Source organism: Magnolia sinica, chromosome 16, assembly GCF_029962835.1.
Source record: "Magnolia sinica isolate HGM2019 chromosome 16, MsV1, whole genome shotgun sequence".
Taxonomy (NCBI): Eukaryota; Viridiplantae; Streptophyta; class Magnoliopsida; order Magnoliales; family Magnoliaceae; genus Magnolia; species Magnolia sinica.
The window spans coordinates 60,892,524-60,914,077 of NC_080588.1; the positions used below are offsets into that span (position 1 = coordinate 60,892,524).

At 39.1% G+C, this 21,554-nt stretch overlaps 1 protein-coding gene, 2 long non-coding RNA genes and 1 pseudogene across 3 annotated transcripts; 2 read left to right on the top strand and 2 right to left on the bottom strand.

Moving 5' to 3' along the window:
- The window catches only part of LOC131229761 (small ribosomal subunit protein eS1-like), a 44,710-nt pseudogene that overhangs the window by 18,995 nt on the left and 4,161 nt on the right, over positions 1-21,554 (bottom strand).
- Positions 10,163-19,678, bottom strand: LOC131229763 (uncharacterized). Its single transcript, XR_009163574.1, has 3 exons — positions 19,645-19,678; positions 19,460-19,565; positions 10,163-10,976 (listed from the first exon to the last, which is right to left on the bottom strand). It is a non-coding gene; the product is annotated as an uncharacterized LOC131229763 (long non-coding RNA).
- On the top strand, positions 10,946-11,853 carry LOC131229760 (uncharacterized). The gene is made up of 2 exons (XM_058225781.1): positions 10,946-11,198; positions 11,658-11,853. Exons 1-2 carry the CDS (start codon positions 10,950-10,952, stop codon positions 11,751-11,753), a joined length of 345 nt encoding a protein of 114 aa, XP_058081764.1. The 5' UTR covers positions 10,946-10,949; the 3' UTR covers positions 11,754-11,853.
- Positions 12,777-14,503, top strand: LOC131229764 (uncharacterized). The gene is made up of 4 exons (XR_009163575.1): positions 12,777-13,080; positions 13,539-13,625; positions 13,728-13,827; positions 14,370-14,503. It is a non-coding gene; the product is annotated as an uncharacterized LOC131229764 (long non-coding RNA).

Consider the following 21,554-nt stretch of genomic DNA (forward strand, 5'->3'; position numbering starts at 1 on the left):
CTAGTGAACACTGATAGAGGTGATAGACTATTATTCAAACAGCCCCCGTCAAATTACCTGGCCGATGGTTGCATGCTAAAGTATCATTTGAACGACACGAGCGTGGATGAAATTGGGTGACAAGCTCATTCCTTATGATAATTTGGTTTTATGTGACAAGTCCGCACCTCGGAACTGAGTGATCATACTCGGTTTGGGTAACGACCCATACCGGGTTGATCCTCATACATTTGGGTATCATACCGTACCCTTGGAATTGTTGATTTATGAGATAAATTGGTGACACCTAAATTTGGATCAAGGGACACTGGTAAGGAGTGGCTACGTCCGCAACGATTCATATGATCCGAATAAGGACTCGTGATATAACGTCGGTATCCTAGCTTCGCTAATATGCTGGATAAATTGAATTTAATAATTACTCAGCTAACGTGATTATTCATTACATCGCATTAGATTAGAATGTGAAGAACAGGCGTGATTGTCACGTGATGAGGAAGTGTTGTCATTTGTGAAATAAATGGTCAGAGTCACGTATGAGGGAGTGTTGTTTAGAAAGGGCATGCATCATGTTATATCTTTATATGTATATTTAACAAGAGTATTTAGGAATTGTTTAATTTCTTGTTTATCATTATGTCAATAGCATGTGTAATTTAGAACTAATGAAACCACTGAGTTGGTTACTCACTCCCACCTGGGACGGTATTTTAAAACACCAACCAGGCATATTATTGATGCAGGTTTTATCGAGGCCTTAGACAAATAGGCTCATATCGGGTTGTGCCAGCGCCGTTATATTTTGGAGAATTTGGTGTAAACTAAAGGCTTTACACTTTACCGTATTAGGTATGTATATTGTGGATTGTGATTTATATAATCCCATTTTGGGCGATCATCACAATTGAAACTGTACTTTTAACTCTTATCCCTATATTTCTGAATCTATTGTAATCTCTACCTTGCTTTAGATCTACTAATTCAAATTGCTCTACTCTGATTATCTGTGTGAAATGAATTTAAATCTGAATGATGACACACATACATTCTCATTACGTTAACACCCGGGAACTCGAGATCGGAGTCTTTGTACTTGGGTGCTGATTTTCAGGGCATTACATGTGCGCACATCCGACCCTTAGGCGTAGGGACAAAGGAGCCACAATGACTCGATAAGGGGGGATAAAAAGTGAGAATTCCTTACCCTAGCTTAGAACTCGCACTACCAAAAAAACAGAGCAACGCCGATGGCTAAAAACTGTCGGCAAGGCGATGGTCAAAATCATCAGCGTTTTCTATGGCTAAAACCGTTGCGTTTTTGATGATAAGAGCGACGACTAAAACCATCGGCGTTTTCGATGGCTAAGGGCGACGGCCAAAATCGTTGATGTTTTCGACAATTTTAGCCGTCTGTGATTCTCGTTATTTTTTTTAAAAAAAAAAAAATTTAATTAAATTTGGATGATATATTTATTTTTTATTTCTTCCTTTTCTATTTTGTAGACTTACCTTCTCAAATAGGTTAATTCGCTCAAGACTTTAGAGAAATGATTATATCTAGTAACGCACACATCCAAAACTAGATATACCTATTTCTCCAAAGCCCTAAAGGAACCAACCTATTTGAGAAGGTAAGTCTATACAATAGAAAAGGAAGAAATCAAAATCAAATATATCATCTAAATTCCAAATATTTGGATTAGATATATGCTTTAAAAAAGAGAACCAAGAGAGAGAAGTAGTAGCAACTTTTGATTCGAATGAATGCTCGTCTTCGAAAGGTGACAAGAGAGAGGCCATGTCGTGATCTTCGTACCAATAAGGGCAAGGGAAATCGGGTCAGACCTCTTCTTCCACCCCGAAATCCTCGAAGCTTAACCAATCTGAAACGAAGTCGATAAAAAAATCAAAAATTGGGGGCCGTCTATGAAGGGTCCATCACATGATAGGACATGGAGATCGATGGAGGAAATCTAAGGGGCCATTTGAATGTGGGCGCTCGATGGAGGATTTCTCGATGGAAAAAAGTGGGAAAAGAGGAAAAGAGGGAAAAGAGGGGCGCTCAATGGATTTGGGATAGATTTGGAAATCCTCTTTTAAATAAGATAATGTTTTGAAATCCATATGTTATGAATTTTCCACTAAATAATAACACAAACTCTATTAATGGTCGTACATGCATGGGACCAATTTCTGGATGGTTAAGATTGTATTATATAATAAAAATATATAAATATTTACCATTTACTACTAGACTGATTATTTAGATGGTCTGGATAACTCTATATCTTAGCTACTATTGTTATGAACAAGTCAAAATGAAAACGGTAAATTGAGCTTTGGATCTAGTAAGGCTCTGTGGGCCCCACCATGATCGATTTGTTTCATCCATGCTGTCCATCCATTTCTCAACATAATTTTATCATTGATTCCAAAATATAAGCCTGAACTAAAACTTGGGTGGACCACACAATGCGAAAACAATAGTGATTGGACGTCCACTATTAAAATACTGGTTTTGCTGACGGCTTATTGGGTTTCAGCTACGGCTAAAATCCGTAGCCGTAACCGACAGCCAAAATCCATCAGGAAAACCTTCTAAGGTCCATCGGCTTTGTCCTATTTTTTGGTAGTGGTGGCATACTAAGCAACTTTAAATGCCATTGTTGTTAAAGGATGTAAGACCCCCTTAAAGAAATTGGTCGAGTGGGTAAGAAGGCTACCATGTATGACAGGTTCAAGTGCATGCTAGAGTTGTAAGGTACTTGCTAGGACATTAAAGGATCAGCCATGCATGTAAGCAAGCATTCAAACATTGTGCAACACTAATTGGGTTTTGGTGTCATGGGCTCAAGACATTCATCATTGATGAAAGAGTTCGGCTTCACCTTAGAAGATGCCGTAGTGGCTGAGAGCTTGCTAGTCATATGCAAGCCTATACATCGAAGATTAAAGAGGCAGAAGAAATGCCCAAGCTTGAAAAGTTCGCCAACCAACTCCAATGTGAAGGTAGCCGTTTTAATGCAAGGGAAGTGCATTTTTATAGTGTGGTTGACATAAACACCAAGGAGAGCTTTAATTGGCGCATGTGGTGAAGTCATCAACCTTGCAACACTTAGCATTGCATATCGCCTTGCAAGCAGTAAGTGGTTTGGCACAAGCAATGATTTTATAAATATGAATTGGAGTTACAGTCATTCGGGCAGATCCCAACAAAAAGGTAACAGACCACGCCTATCATATACATGAAAACCAAAGCTAGACTAAGCAATACTTGCATGAGCAATGATTGCAAACATCTATTGCGACTCGTTGTGTTATTATCAAGATGCTCAAAGGAATGATGAAAAGGATATTAATTCATCCATGTCGATGCGGATGTTGTAAATATGGCTCTGAGAATGCTTTTTCAACATGGCCTCGAGCAAAGATGTGGTGGAGAAGCATATGTATCATTGAATAGACAAGTGGAATGGAAAGAGAAAAATATTTTTATTCTAGGATACAGATGAGGGGCTGCAACATATGAAGCTTGTATGAGGTTGTATGTTTTGTATTGAGCCTAAGACAAAGGCCATATGTCGCTACATGCCTAGATATAATTCTCAAAGGGATAATTGCAGGTATGTTGGAAGTTATTATTATGTTTATGACATTCATGATGCCTTGCATGCTAACAGACTTACCTTCTTTGTCAGACAATGGGGAATGGATGCAAGTATCAAGGGCATCAGCAAAGTTGGATACTAGGTCGATCGCTAAGTTGCAGCATACGTGCATGCACTTTAACAAACATCCTCGTCTCGCGGATGAGTTATTACGTAAGGTGGGGCCTTGTTGTTTCCGTGTTTGCACATCAACCCACGTTTTCTTTTCAATCTCAATCGACTTTATATGGATTTTTCATTCATTAAGAGCCTTGCATTTCAGTTCCTTATTTCTTCTTATAAATCGATTCTCCATGCATTTCAGCCATGTTATTGGAAGCCCAATCATTAAACAACGAAGCCCTTGAGGCCTTCTCAACCGCACTTTCAGAACCAGACCATGCTCCTGGCATGGTTTCAACAGTGGTGATACTAAAGAAATTTGGAGGGAGTTCGCTGCCAATTGCCAGAAGCTTTGTAATGAACGCCCTACGAATAGAACCCATGAATCACAATGCATGTTTGGAATTTGGGTATATGTCCAAGATGGAAGGCTCGCTACAACGAGCCGCTGATTGCTTCCAAGCCGCATTCGAGCTCAAACAATCATCGCTTGTACAGGATTTTGTCCTCCCAATTCATTGCATTGGTGAGAACTTGAGAAGATCTCAAGTTCTCACCAATGCAATGAATTGGGCGGAGAATTCGCACAAAATCCTTACTCTTGCTCCGGTGGTAGACTCTCAAGAGTTTCAACACCTGCTCAAGGGTTAAGTATCATAGGTGGTGAAATCCCAGGCGTGAGTGTGTGGGGGTGTGTGCGTGTTAAAATAATAATAATAAAGTTCTTCATGAGTTCAATTCTCATGCGATAAATGCATAATAATAATAATAAAGTTCTTCATGAGTTCAATTCTCATGCGATAAATGCTAAAAATCACCTAATTCTTGTGTCGCCCACATGATGATTAGACAGGCCTGATTTTTATTTGGCTATTGATCATGATGTGGTGCTATTGAGCATGATGTGGTACACCTGTTGGACGGGTTGGATGTTACACGCACACCATGTAGAGATCCAAGATGCCAGGCTTCATCACTTTCTTGGAAAAGTATCGCCGAGGGCATTACTGCCATTTCACCTTTAAAAAAAAAAAAAAACCTTGAATGTGGACTGTTGGAGCGGATCTCCTCCAACGGCGGGAACTATCCCTTCGTTCTGTCACGATTCATAACCCCGTTTTTGGACTTTTCCGCCATAAAAAGAGACAAAACTTTGGTGCTCTGCGAGACTTTAGTGATCTAAATGCGTACACATAGAAGATTGTACGTGTGGCATGTCTTTATCTGACTCAGATTGGATAGCGACCCCTCTACAACCCAAGTCGGTGGTGGAAAACCTCTGTTGGCCACCATGATGTATATGTTTTATCCACGCCATCCATCTGTTTTACCAGTTCGTTTCAAGGCATGAACAAAAAAATAAGGCAAATCCAAAATTCAAGCGGACCACATCACAGGAAATAGTGGAAATAGTGACAACACTATTAAAAGCTTCCTAAAAGACCTGCTGTAATGTATATTTGTTATCCAACCTGATGATTAGGTCATACAAAGTCGGATGAAGGTGAAACACAAATATTAACTTTATCCAACCTAATGATTAGGTCACACCCCTAGTGCAGCGATAAACTGCTGCCAATACCTAGGCCAGTATACTTGGTGGGTAGGCCGCCTTTCAAATTTTACATGCATACTTTTGAGAAGAACCTAACCAATAAACCAAAATTTTTAGAATTGTTGAAATGTGTTAAGTTAGACTCTTTAAACTGTTGGGCTTATAACATTCTACCGCCCTTCATAACCAATGACTATAGCTCTTTAAACTATTAGGATTATAATAACCATGCTTCATAGCCAATGTCCATCGCAGCCCCATCAACAGTGGTACTCTAGCCTCTTTTTCTTTTTCTTTTTCTTTTTTTCTTTTTTTCTTTTTTTTTTTTTTTACACACGCACACACCCCACACACGCACGCCATGGGATTTCACCACTGATGGGTACTCGAACCCTTGACCCGGTGTTGAAACTCCTGGGAGTCTACCACCCGGGTAAAAGCAAGGACCCTCTAGCCTCTTTTTCAAGTAGCCCTTTCCAAGGGAAGGTGGCTACACTCATGCTTATCCAACTAGCCGTTTCATGATATAGCGGCTTTCATTCTAGCAGTGTTCGCTTGATGCTAATTGTTAAGAACTTAACCATGTCAAAAGTTGATATAATGTGTCAAGCTAGGCTTTTTAAACCATTGATAAGATACATATCTGAATTTGTGGTTTTTCTTCTTCCTATTCTTCTTCATTTTTTCACTTTTTAATCTTCAATAGCCCAAACCAACTTTCAGACCGAATATTTCAGTCCACATTCAAAGTAGAAGAGTCAAATGATCATAGGGCTGAAATAATCTAATTGGGAGCTTTTATTTGTTGTCTATCTACCCTCCAAAGTGAGAATCATTGTATAAATGGTTTGGATAATTGGAGATGGCATTGCAATAAGTTGTAAAAGAGACTTGCTACAATACATTCCTATGCATCGTTATCTTCTGGAACTATATCCGTTGATCTTCTTCTTCTTTTTTTTCTTTTTTTAAAGCTTTTTAGTACACCCGCTGTAAGATCACACTTCACTGTTAGCCACCCCCACTAGGGAATTGATGCCAAGACCTCAGTGTTGAAACGAGGTATCTATGATCACAACGTTGAAATTAATCCAAACCGTTTATGCAACGACCCTCACCAAGGTATGCTCAAACTCTTTTAACTTGTAATGTTTCTACCCTTTGATCGTTTTTCTTTGGAATATGGACCCTATCTTTAACTGTTGTTTTATCATCGACCCACTATCTTTAACCGTTGTTTTATCATTGACCCACTATCTTTAAGATTTTTAAAGCAACCACCATCAGCTGTCCAGATCACCATACATGATGTGGGTACATTGCATGGGGGATCCAGACCAGTGTTTTGGGCCTCAAGGTAGATGGAGAAGGGCCTTGAGCCGGACGCAGCATCGGTGTACCCCTGACCGTGGGGCCATTTTGATGTATTTTTATTATATCCGCCCTGTCCATCCATTTGGCCAGCTCATATTAACGCATGATTGAAAAAATGCTGCAGATCTAAATCTCAGGTGGACCGCACCACTCTAAACGATGATGATTGAACATCCACCATTAAAAATTTCTTAGAGCTACCGGAATGTTTATTTGCTATCAGACCTATTGATAAGGTTATTGATGGACGGACAACACAAATATCAGCTTGATTCAAAACTTTTGTGACCCACAAGAAGTGTTTAATGGCTAATAATCACAACTACTACTTCATGTGGTGTGATACACCTGAGATTTGGAGGGCATGGATATAATAAAAATACATCACGGTGGGCCCTCAGTCAGGGATCCATTGGAGCCACGTCCGCACCGGTTGGACTCACAGATCCCATAACCACATCAGCTCCAACTGATTGCCTGCTACAGAAGTTAGGTGGGGCCCACTTTGATGTTTTTGAGAAATCCACTCAGCTCATCAATTTCACAAGGTAATGTTAAGACATGAGCCCAAAAAGAGAAAGATCCTGGGCTTAAGCGGGCAGCATGACAGGAAACAGTGAGGATTAAACATCCACCGTTAAAACCTATACCCAAGGCGGGACAGTGATATTTATATAGCATTCATACCGTTTATAAGGTTATTCTTATTGGGATGAACTGAAAACATAAACTTGATCCAAAACTTCCTAGCCCATGGGATATTTCAACGGTGGACATTCAATCCTCACCGTTTCCTGTTGTGTGACCCACTTAGCTTTGGATCTCATCATTTTTAGGCTGATGTACTAACATAACCTGAAAAAAACGGATAAAAACGTATATCTCTCACAAATATCACGGTGGACCCTACCCAGCTTCTTCCATGAAGTTGCTGCGGGGCCCGTCGTAGACGGTGTGTCCACGATGTTCAACTTCAATTTTAGAAAGTATAGTAGATAAGGGTATTTTGGTCATTTCCTCTAGCGAAAAATGAGATTCTGGAAGGATTTGTGAAGCTATATAAATACGAACAGCAATCTCTCGCTCTCTCACATTCGAGAAGAAAAGCAACTCTCTCTCTCTCTCTCTCTAAAAGAAGAAAAAAAATCCAAGGGACTGCTTTCTCTCATCTCTGCCTGGTATGCTGGCCTCACCTTTGGAGGTTAATTTATGCCTTTTAGATTCTTGATTTATTTTTATTTTTTAATTCATCTTCCCTATCTCCAGTGTCTCTCAATCGTTCATTTACTAACTCACGAATTCGTTTCTAAGCTTTCTTGCATCCTTATTAATGGCTTGAATACAAGCCAATAGCTACAACCAGAAGCAATTATAGGAAACAGTGTCATCAGATTTCTTAATATATGTTAAGTCTAATTGGGAAGTTGCATAGTCTTTAGTACAGGTTTATAGCGTTTGGATATAGGATTGGTGTGTTAGTTTGAATTACAGAATGTAGGATCAATCATATAAATTAATTATAAAGATAATTTGAATTTAATCATACACTTGAATGGACAGCATCTCTTTCGCCACCCTCTTACGTTCATGCATATTTACATATGTGCATGTACTACTATGCTTAAGGAAGCCTATTTTCTCTAGGGTTTTGGGTATTTTCTTTTTTTGTGGTTGTATCTATATAAAGAGATACACGTGTAGAGAGAGTATTTCATTTTATAATCTTTCGGATATTTCTTAGTGTGGATTCTTTGTATAGGTGAAAGAGAAGTAAGCCTTGTCTTCTCAAGCTTTGTGCTACTTCCCAATAGAATATGGATATTACGTAACCACATAAGTTTCTATGCTTATTGTCTTTTATTTTTTATCTAGACCTTTGGGTTTTTGTTTGATCTTTTTGTAGTCTTGGTTTTGTGGTGAGTGAACTTGACTCTATATCACACTACAATAATGCAAACTCGAGCCAATGACAAACCCAGATGAAACCTTAGGTGTTAGAGATTCGGATCTAACACCACCATCAATCCATACATTTTGCAGAAGCATGATAAACAAAAATATATAGGATTCCACAGTTGCAGCGCGGTTTTTTTTTTTTTTTTTTTTTTTACACACGCACACAGACCCCACACACTCACCCTAGTGGAATTTCACCACCTATGGATGCTCGAACCCTTGACCGGGTGTTGAAACTCCTAAGAGTCTATCACCCGAGCAAGAGTAAGGATCCAAACGGTCGCACTGCGGTTGACCATGGAATTCCACAATTGACCATGAACATCACAAAGTGTCTTGGGTCAACCATAAACCCTGCAGAATGCTAGGCATATGCACGACAAGTTTCACTTACATTAATCATATACACTTTTTTTTCTACGACAAGCCATTATTTGGACAATAAAGAGTTTTAAAAAATGGACACCCTGATCCATAGCTCAAGTGGTAGACTGAGTGAAGATAACTCAGTTTCAAGAAGTGGGGGTGGCTAATAGTGAAGTATGTAATGACAGTGGGGTGTGTACTAACAAGCTCACCAAAAAAAAGTTTTAAAAAATGGAATTTATTACAAACTACTGCATAGAATCCATATCTATTTGAAATACTGTAAATATATGTCATAAACTCATGCACGACTCTACTTAATTAAATTGATCATTTAAGTGGGGTCCATTGGTATGTTCAATCTAATTAATCCAACAGTCTAGATCTAAAGCAATAATCACGTGCAAATCATTTTATCTGGGATAAAATAAAACACATCTATATTTTTTTTTTTTTTTATGATTGTGGAGCACTGAAGCACGGAAGTTTTCCTCTCCTCGTTCTAGGGCGGGAAAGTTTAAAACGGATTTTTTGAAGTCTTACAAATCAGGGCTAGCTTCTTCCATTGGATGGCTAGCAACGTTGAGATTCAGAGCATTCATCACACCTATGCCAGGGGAACGTGTAGTTAGAAAGGATGCGGACTGCGTCCTACCCCCGCTCTTTGGGGCTCACCGTGATGTAAGTGTTTTATCCACGCCGTTCATCGTTTTTCTCGGATAATTTTAAGATACAATCCTAAAAATGAGGCAGGTCCAAGGCTTAATTGGACCACAGATTGGGGATTGAACGTCCACCATTAAAAACTTCTTGGGAGCAGGAGAAGTTTAGGATCAAGCTGATATTTGTTTTTTTCACTTCATCCCCGTCTACATGACCTTATCAATAGGTTGGATGGTAAAAAAAACGTAACGGTGGCCCTAAGAATTTCAACGGTGGGTGTCATTATCACTGCAGCTCCCTTTGGTGGGGTCCACTGGAGTTGTGTACCTGCCTCATTTTTAGGATCATGCCTTTAAATTATCTGATAAAAGAGATGGACGGCGTGGATAAAAACACTTACGTCAAGTTGATGATGATGATGATGATGGGACAGCATTTGCTGCATGGGGCCCACTGATGAGTGGTGCTAATTACAATCTAACCCAGAACATCTGATAGTGTCATGCTTAATTCCTTTCCTGCCATATCAATTAAACATGAATGCATTTGTTTTCATGTAATTTACATAACAAGATTTTTATATTTTCAGGAAAACGGATGCTTTTCTCGATGACGATGAATTTGATCAATGGATGACTGAACACATCATAGATAAAGATCAAGTTGATCAATTGATGCTTGAACTCCAGGGATTGATTGGCAAACGCCCGCAACCTGTTATGGAATGTGGAGAACCTGAATTAAAGAAAAGAAAGCTTGAATGCAACAACTCGCCTTCGTCTTCCGGTAGTTCTTCAGTGGAGAAGGATAGACAAGATCAGCCATCAAGCTACTTGGTTGAACCTCAATCTTTTGTGGAGAAGGATAGACAAGATCAGCCATCAAGTTACTTGGTTGAACCTCACAAGTTGAAAGGAGAAAAACGCCGGAATAGATGCATGCCTTCAATCAACCTGTCTTCTCTGATAGACAATAATGTGGTGTTGTTGGGGGAGAAAGCACATTACTTGAATAAAAAGGACAACCATGTTATGGCAGAAGGGTGGGTCATGCGCAAAGGAATCAGATGTTCGTGTTGCAAAAATGTGTATTGTCTTTCCAAGTTTGTGGTCCATGCAGGCAGCCGTAGTCATCAGCCTACCGCCAGTATCTTGTTGGAAGATGGAAGGTCACTGATGCAGTGTCAAGCACAAATAAAACATGGTGATGAAGTTAAAGGCTTTGCACAAAATCCACACCCCATAATTCAGAAAAAGGAGAGTGATATGAGTGTTGAAGGCTTCACAGGGTATCTGCATAAGCAAATGGAGAGGAATCAGGCCCACCCCTTAATTCAGCAAATGAAGGTTGACAAAAAGGATTGCAGAGTCACAATTGCAGAAGAAATGAAGAGTAACATCTCATGTTGCAGAGGAAATGGAATATGCCACATTTGTCTCCACCAAGGGGTTGGATTGCTAGTGTGTGAAGGTGAATGCCTGCGCATGTTTCACTCAAGCTGCATTGGTTTAGAGGTATGATCCCAAACTCATGAAATCTTATGATATAATTCTATTTCCACTACGGTTTGGCAATTAAGTTCAAATAGTTGGCTTGATCCCCTAAATCTGCTATATAGTTCAACCAATGTTTGGATGCACTATTGAATTGAATTGAAATAAATTAGACATGTATAGAGGAAATGGCTGAATCATAATCACCTTAATATTTGTATTGATGGGTTAGATTCCAAATTGTAATTTTATTTCTTTATGGGTGGATTTGGAAGGAAATTATTATAATATGAATGCTAATTCCTCATTGTGAATACTAGAAAACGTCGTCATGATTTTTTTTCTCTTTATTGGACTAAATTTTCATAATTTCTTTTTATTTTTAAATCCAAACCTAGCCTTAATTCATATATTAATACTGAGAATAGAGAAAATTATGTTTTTTTTCTCACGTTTAACTTGATGTTGGCACTCGTGTAGGGTTTTCCTGAAAGTGTATGGTTCTGCTCATCTTGTGCATGTGGATTATGCGGCGGGGGTGAACACAATAATGATGGTGATCAGTTTGTGGAGTGAACACTTGTGTATTGTGATCAATGCGAACGTAGATGTGGGTTCTTCTCTCATCTTCTTTTTTCCTATATGTGTTGAATGGAAAATTGAAATCTCCAAAACTTACATTTTCTTTAATTTTCTTTAGATCATGTGGGTTGTCTAAGAGAGAGGAGTCGAAGGGCTTGAAAGTCATCCGAAGGGAAATTGGTTTTGCAAGGAAAAATGTGCAGAGGTACTTCAAAATTTTCTCAATGAGAAGTAGAAATATATGCTTTTTCTAATTAATGTTTCACTTACAGTGTGCTTCGATGCACAACTGAAGTGAACTGCAAATGTTCGATTCACTCTAAATTGAGTTAATTTCATAACCATTTGAAACTAATGTAATTGCCACTTCTTTTTTCAAAGTAAGAATATGAAAAATAACTCCAATCCAATCATTTTCATTTATCGAATTAATTATTTGAATTCATTTCAATAATCCATCCATATGCAGCCATAATTAGTGTTATTATGTGATTTTTGTTTTATCAAGTTCTTGCTTTACACATTTACAAGAATTTTACTGATACATGAAATATTTTTGTTATAAATGTGTCATTGAATATTTATACCTTTTATTATCTTTGTTTTTCAACTACATAGTTGTTTGGTGGATTTTGAGATGTCCCTATATACTAGACAGTTAAAAACTGACATATGATCCACATTCATTGTACATAAGTGGTGCATGTCAAGGCATCTACAGTCTAAAATGTGTGCCGCGCATGTCAAGGAATTCGAATAGTGGGCCCGCCTAATGGGTGGCTGGTATCTTGTACACTCATCTCTTTATATTAGAAAGAAATCAGAATCATTGAATTTTCAAGTCGAATCATGTGTTTGAATTCAACATATTTGTGATTACAAGCATTTTTTGAAATCCAAGAAACTTCATCTCTATATTTATCCAGTTAAGATTGTCATGTGTCTCTCATTGAAATTCTTTTTCCCCTATGGATTTCCTTAAGAGTGGTCAATTCTAGCATAATAATACTCTTCTTGTGCTATTTTTTTTTTCAGCTATGATAATGTTAATTTCTGCTAATGTACTTATTGTAATATAGATATTCTTCCATCTCCAAAACTTTCTTGGAAGATCAAATCCAATGGACATAAAGGATCTATCGTGGACTATTTTGAGGTCAAATGAAAAGGATGGGCATGATCTTCACACATCCTCCTATATTGAAGCAATGACTAAGCACAAGCCTGTGGATGCGCGTGCTGTAATGCGCAATTGTTATCGTCGCATTGTCCAGCCGGTTACCAAGACAAACCTTATCAAAGATATTGTTTTCAGTAAAGAGTAAGATCTACTTTCCTGCTTTCAATAATAAAAATATCTATTGTCCTTGTAGTCCTATTATATTGTTAGCTATTTATCCCGTATGGTATCATATAGCACGATGCGTCTTTGAGGTTGAGGAATCACCAAGTCCCGGTACTCGTCTGCACATGGGGCTAGTTATTTGGTGATCCAGGCTGTTAATGTGATGAGGGCACTGTCAACAAAGCATATACCTTGGTTTTAATCATTAGCATATTGACCTCAATGAGTCTACTGCCATTGTTGCATTCCAACATTTAAAAAATAAAATAAAATTGAAGAGTCTACATTTTCTTAAATTCAAGATTTGAAACATTTAACTTCCACTACTTGGAACTAAATAGAATCTTTTGAAGATTAAGAAACTCATGGGTTTTTCAATGTTGCTCAGTGTCGCTTCTATCCATGATAAACTGAGCCTCTTTCCTTTAATGCAGATCGAAGTTGCCCTATCAGAACTATTGAGGTTTCTATACCATGATCTTGGACAGAGGGAAGAAACCGATATCCGTAGCAACGTTCAGGTATCTTGGTAACCAGTACTTGAACCTTTTACTTCTTTTTTTCACTCTTGTATGTATTGTATAACAAAACATTATTCTACTTTTGGCACATTCCTATTCTAGGGTCCATGGTGACAAGGTAGCAGAAGTGCCTCTATTGGGTACACGTGTTATGTTGCGCCGTCGAGGAAGGGCAAGTCTTCTCATGAACAACTTACAAAAGGTAAGATTTTCAGTAGATATAGATATACAGCATTGCGTGTTGATATTTAATGATATATTTTAACTTGTGTGAATAATTTTCATTCAACCCATTGATTAGAGGCATAAGAGATAACATAGTTTTACCTATCCACCTGCGTGTTTGAGGAAAAAGTTGAGGATATTGACACAATCGTGAATATAGCAAGTCTGAATTTCATGTCCCAATATCACTCTATTCCGCACTGGTAGGCCACATGTATACATCGAATGTGGATATCTGGTCAAGTTAGTTTAACTGTGCATCTCTATTAATATACATGTGGCCCACTTTACGGACGAACCAAGCCAAATTTTAAGCCATGAGGTCATACATGGCGTTCCCACTTGCTGAAAAGCCCAGATATTTGCTTGAATGCCACAAAGAGGATTCAATATCCTTAACATGGTTTGTTCATATGCTTGCTCGTGTGGGCGATGTCTGAGATTATTTCCATACAAACAATGAAATACCATGGCAATTATGGAGACTTGCTCACATTGTTCTACTTGCTTTTTATGCAGATTCTTTCCGACATGGGTGTACAAAAAATGATATTGCCTATAGGTCCTAAGTTTCTACAGAGTTGGACTACGTCGTATGGTTTTTCTAAGGCAACAAATTCAGACAGATTTGAGCTATTGGAGTGCCCTTTCATAGAATCTAATGACACTATAACGTGCCAGAAAATATTGATAACACCTGCAATTTAAAGCGGCAGAAGCAAGACGGGGGCAATATTTATACATCTATACATAGTTTCCATAACATCCAATGTATGAAATTTCAATTTTTTTTTATTGTATACAATAAGCTCCATATCTCTTATTCTTTATCTAATATATATAATTCTTATCTTCCATTTGGCTTTCATTTGCAATAAAGTTCTTCTTACAAAAGGCACCTATAACAGCAAGACAATACATATTACTTGGTTTGATACAATGGTCAAGATTGCTGCAAGTGTTTTTTGGGTATAGGCTATTCTTGATTGGCCCACTAGTGGCTAATTCAGAATAGTGATTCCAATCCACATTAGTGGTAGGATGTTTGCCTTTCAATGACCAGTACACTTCGGTGGTACATATGACATACAATAACTTCAAACCAAACAATATGCGGAGCACAAATACAAAATTAGATAAATTGGAAATTATTGAGTTGCACCTTTGATCATCCATTTGATGGCACCAATTAGACAGTGAGGATCATCTATTCAAGGTTTTTGAATATGGCGCACCTTTAAATAAGGCTTGCCACTTGGACAGTTCGGAATTTGTAATGAGGTGTGTGCCCACGTGAATGTGTAAAGTAGCTTTGTAAATTCAGAGAGGGACACTATCAAGCAGGGTGAACAACAACTCATTCATCGAACTAGTCAACACAAATGTTTGTAAGTCTAGACCTTCCAAAAAAATGGGACCCACAATGGATGGAGCAAATTCCAAATCAGTATTGACTACATGATGCTGACCATTTAACTTTTGGCTATGAAATGGATGAATGAAAATAAATGTTAAGCCATCCAAGTTTTACAAGCGGAATGGGATGGTCAGGCTTAACGAGTGTGGACCATGCCATAGGTGAAAGTGTAGACAGCTAGGATTTTCCAAACAGAGAGACATTTTTTGGGCAGTCCCAACTACAGGGGAGCCTATTAGATTAGCGATCTAGATCAATCATCTGTGGACCCCATTTTTAGGGTCTGGTGCCATAGGAGAGGACCACCAATGCTATGTCCTGGGGCTCCAAAACAGAGGGAGGTAAGAATGAAATATCAAACTACAAAACGCCTAAACTTTACGCATGGAACACGTGCACAAGATCTGGGCCATTTATCTGGTGGGCCATTGTCAACGGGAGAGAATTCATACACCTTGTAACCCATGGACATCAGCTACAGAGCATGGTAGAATGTTATAATCCCAACCATTTAAAGAGTCTAACTTACACATTTCATCAATCGTGAGGCTTTTGGTGTATTGGTTAGGTTCTTCTTAAAATGATGCATGTGTAAAAAATGAATAAAATTTTTATGAAGAAGTTGACCAATTAATCGTGGATATTCAAATTTGAACAATGACCTACCCACCGAGCACCTCTGCACTTGGGATGGGAATAATTAACGCGGCTGAAGGAAGTAGATTGCTAAGACCTACCTTGATGTATGTGTTTTATTTATATTATCTATTTTGATGGTTCATTTTAGGGTAGGACTAAAAAATGAAGTAAATAGAAAACTCAAGTGGACCACATCACAGTAAATAGTGGGGATTGAACACCAATTGTTGAAAAAATTTTAGAGGACGCAGGACTTTTGGATAAAGTTGATATTTGTGTTTCTCCTTCATCGGAGTTTGTGTGATCTAATCATCAGGTTGGATGGAAAATAGACATTACAGTGGGTCTTAGGAACTTTTTAATGGTGGGTGTCATTATATCCACTGTTTCCTGTGATGTGGTCCACTTAAGCTTTGGATTTGCCTCAATTTTTTTGTTCATGCCTTGGAACGAGCTGGTAAAACAGATGGATGGCATGGATAAAACAAATACATCACAATGGGCCCCACAGCTTGGTCATCCAGGCCTGCCATGGACTAGGGACCTAAGATTGTCCATTGTAAAATCCATGCCCTGTAAAAATAAAGGTGAGGATAATAAGTGGGAATGGACAGAGAGGGTCGGTGAACAAGGATGCACATACCCAGAAATTTGTGAGAACATTCCTTCCCTGAACATCCTCAGCACGAAGCCTGATCTTTCTGTATGACTGGTCTTCATCGTTCTGAAGGTCGGCCAAAGAGCACTCAAACACTCTGTGCTTGAGACCTTCTGATGCAATCTAGAACAGAAGAAACAGTAAACTAAATCTTAGAAAATCAATTTCGTGGCAACTAGCTGGAATTGGCGAACTAAATCTTAGAAAAACAATGTTGTGGCAACTAGCTGGAATTGGCAAATTGACATTAGAAAACTGAGCTGAAATTGGAGAATGCACGTTAGAAAATCAATTTAGCAGCAACCAGCTCACTGCTCATTGAAGTAGCTTGCAGTGTCTCAAAATGAAGCAATTCTCCCCGTATAAAGATTTGTGGTGGGGTTACTAATGGTGGGTTTTTCAAGGGCTCGACTAGAGGTTGGAGATGACGGAATGTGGATTCCACATATGGCCTTCTGGCTAGGGATATGGTTATTAGGCAAGGCTTAAGAAATGGACTTGAAAACGGAGCTTTTGTCCTTGTCAAAGTTGTATCCTCCATAAAGGTGTTGTTTGATAAGGTAATTGAGAGGCTAGCTGATAAGTGTATGTCCCAATTTCAAGAAAAATATGCATGCATGCTACATGTAAAGGCGGGTCATGTCAATGGAAAAACACAATAGTTGGTCATTTTTTTAATCTTTTGAGAAGTAATAGTTGGTCAGATGTCGAATATCCCTATATAGCTTCCTTGAAATGCGCCCCACGTGTAGGGATGGATGTGCACTCCAACTACATCTTGATGCACACCACATTAGTCTTTAAATATATTGGCACATACATGTTGGATCATGGCATTCTTGGAATAAGGAAAGCTCGCAATGATCCTTGTCCAATGTTACAGACATTAGCACAATTGTGTGTAGTCCGGGGTTGAATTGATTGCACTTTCCCAGCCTAAAGTTTACAGTGGGATTTGGGCATATGCCAAGTTTTGGCCTGTGGATTCTATCGTCTTATAGGTCATCTAGAATGTGATGAAGGTAAGATTCACAAATATCGGTCAAGATGCTTAGATTGCTCGAGTAAGAAAAATAAGATTTTCCACTAGATGAATTTAACACCTTCATGTCAAGAATATGGGTAGGGCTATCAACAGGTACTCAATGGACCATACCCATTTTTAAAAGGTCTTGGTCCAATTTCTTAACCCATTTAGGAATCCAGTTGGTTCTGGCTCCGCCACATGCATCAAAGTGGCACGCATCACACGTGTGTGATCTAATCCATCCATTCAGGAGGCAACCATGTAAATGCCCTTATATGTTGTGGACCTGACTGAACCTGGACATTGAAACCATTGTGCAAAAGACTTGATGGGTACCCGACCCTGATCAGAAATGGATCCAGGTCCTAAAAATCAAGACTCAGACAAAAAGGACCAGAAACCAATTAGGCAGGTCTGGAAACTCCGGGACGCATCCAAAACTCAATCCTTTGACAGCCCTAATCCAATGCAAAATGGGGGATCTACATTCACTCATCTGGACCATTGGGTACAAGAATATTAACATAAGAAACTTGCCACTTGGTCCACGTGAAGGAACACATCTAAGTGAGCTTATGCATTATTTTGATGTTCCACATGCTTAACAGGTTGCCATGTGAGAAGGGGTGCATATAGGGCTGGCAAACCCTTAAGAACAAGTGCAACAGCACATATAGTAAAGGTGCAGTGCATCCAAACCAAACTACAATGTGGAGTTCCTTCATCGAGGTGTAGGCCCAACTTGGACAGCATGTGGCTAAAAAATCATTGTCCATGGGTCCTAACCAATTTGATCTTTTATCCGTTAAATGCAGGCCCGTAACTATTTTTCTAACCAATCCAAAAGACTAATGAAAGATGGGCTGCCCTTCCGATGTTATACACATCTTAAAGAGTTCAGAATGATTCTTGCAAAACCTTAATTAGCATTCTCAAACACCAAAGAAACAGAACCAGATCCAGAAATTTCTCTAATAAAAAGTTTCGATATGAGAAGCAATCAAGCTGCACAACATTTGGATTAGTGGAATCCAAAAGGTAGATTTAGAAAGAAAATGTCACATTGGATGAAATAAGTGGTAATAGAAATCCATGGAAAGAATCCTAAATAACCTTTTTGTTTTAGCATATATGATTTTCATGGAAATGTGGAAGGATCAATGGTCAAAAGGTGAGAATTTTCTCTCAAAAAAGGTGGAAATCTCCATGTCTTTTAGTGTTTTCTTCGTTTTTTTTTTCTTTTCTCTTTTTGCTTCTTTTTTTATGAAATGGAAACAGCCCTTTCTTGAGGAAAACTGTGGAAAGGAAACAGATTTCCACAGCCACTTTTGCTTCCACAAACAGTTGAAAAACATCATATCTTGGTAAAATCGATTTCCTTTCCACAGTTGAATCCTGTTTTCCTCCAATCCGAGCAGCCCCTGAATACGAAGAGAACAAAGCCAATATCAAAGCCTTCCTCCACACTAACAAAAGCAACATTTCATTTCATTATCAAAACTCAAACATCAATATTCAATCTTTGATCACTGACATCCCAACACGTGAACTTGCAAACTTCCATGCACAACCTCATCTTTCTACCAGCGTTCCACCTCTGTAGAAACTCAATTCGTACAATCAGGGACCCCACCACGAAAATCAACTGGCTCATCCACTCATAACATGGGCATCACCAACAAATTGACTCGTACCATCGGCTGTCATTTAATTTTCATGGCGCAGCCCGCCCAAGGAGTGGATCAGCGTCATTTTCCGCCCAGGCAATCCTACGGAACCCATTTTTCACACGCTGGGATGTTCATCACAAGTAAAAAGCTGGCGGGAAAGAAATGAACAATTCTTCTCGTGAAAAACGAAATCCTAACCTTGGTGCCCTGTGTCCTGGTAGCTAGGCTTTTTCCGACGGTGCGGACGTTGAAGATCGAGGGAGCCTTGATATCGTACCAATCTTTCTTCGCAAAGGGATTGACTCTGCAAAGATATATAATCAGATTAGAGAAGATCGAATGCCAAGAGAAGATTAAGATAAAGAGGCGTGATGCTAATGTACACTTTCTTCTTCCCGCCCTTTTTTCCCTTGGAAATCCTCTTGTTCTTCCTGATAATCCAAAGCAATGAAGATGAGAAAGCAAAGATCAGTGCCAGAGAAAAGAGAAAGATAGATAGGAATGGATAGAGAGTAAGGACCCTCACCCAACGGCCATGGTTGCTGCTTCTGAAGCTCTAGTATCAGCAGAAAGAGTGTTTCAGTGATGATGAAGATATAAAACCCTACTTCAAATACTAGGAAGAGAAGCGGATTGGCTGGTGTACCACACACCAGCAACCTAGTTGGTGTGTTGACATCACCAAGTTCTGTGGGTCCCATCACGAGGTATCAGTTATATCCAAACCATCCGTCCACCCGGTGAGCTCATCGTAAGTCTTGAGTTGAAAAATATGACAGATCCAAAAATCAAGTGGACCACACTGTAAAAGGAAGTGGAGGATTGAACGCCTGCCATTGAAACATAACACTTCTCTCTTTTCGTCACCCCAATGGCTCATGTTCATGGCTCACCCAGTCTCATCCATGGGTTATGAGGTTCAACCAAGTAGCTTGAAGGCTGATCTTGTCTATACTTCTCCATTGAAGATTGAGGTTCAACCAAGTAGCTCGATGGCTGATCTTATCTATCCTTCTCGACTGAAGGAGCACCGGAAGACGAAGTCGAGTTGTTGCATTCAAGCTTTCTTTTCTTTAATTCAGGTTCTCCACATTCCATTACAGGTTGCCGGCGTTTGCCAATCAATCCTTGGAGTTCAAGCATCAATTGATCAACCTGATCTTTATCTATGATGTATTCAATCATCTCAAATTCATCGTCATCAAGAAAAGAATCCATCTTCCTGAAAATATAAAAATCATTTTATGTAAATTACATGAAAACAAATGCATTCATGTTTAATTGATACAACAGGAAAGGAATTAAGCATGACACTATCAGATGTTCTGGGTTAGATTGTAATTAGCACCACTCATCAGTGGGCCCCATGCAGCAAATGTTGTCCCACCATCATCATCATCATCATAAACTATGCCCTAACCTAACTAATGGGGGATAAATGGAATTCCCATTGTCCCATGTTCATCATCGACTAAGTCTTACCAGTTACCTTGATCCAGTTAATTTGCTAAGCTGCACTATTATACACTTGTGGGTCCCATGGTTCAATGGTCCAGATTGTCCATCTGACGGGTCCAATCCATGATCAGAAGGGGCATGACAGTCCACATTCCGCATTGAATCTGAATGGTTGTTGTAGTTATTTTTAGGCCAAAGATCAAAGCATCATGATCTTCCATTCCACAAGATTTATGGTGAATTATCCAACTATGGAGGGGCCCATCATAATAAACCGTCTGGATCACCAATTCCTGAGCCTGAGATGTATGGAATTGTGGGTCTCATGATAGTATGATTCCTCCTAATGCAAAACCATGGTTCAGTGGTTAAGGCTATCAATCTGATATTCTCCACCATGAATGCATCACAACCCCAAAATCGCCTGGATAGAACAATCCAGACCATTCGATCTGTAGCATGCAGATAGACGGCTATGAAAGAATTACAGCAAGTGAATATAAAGAAGGTGACAGTGTAGACAGCTAGGATCTTCCAAACAGAGAGATTGTTTTTGGGCAGTCCCAACTACAGGGGAGCCTATGAGATTAGCGATCTAGATCAATAATCTGTGGGCCCCATTTGTAGGGTCTGGTGCCATAGGAGAGGACCACCAATCCTATGTCCTGGGGCTCCAAAACAGAGGGAGGTAAGAATGAAATATCGAACTACAAAAAGCCTAAACTTTATTCTTGGAACATGTGCACAAGATCTGGGCCATTTATCTGGTAGGCCATTGTCAACGGGAGAGAATTCATACACCTTGTTATAACCCATATACGTCAGCTACAAAGCG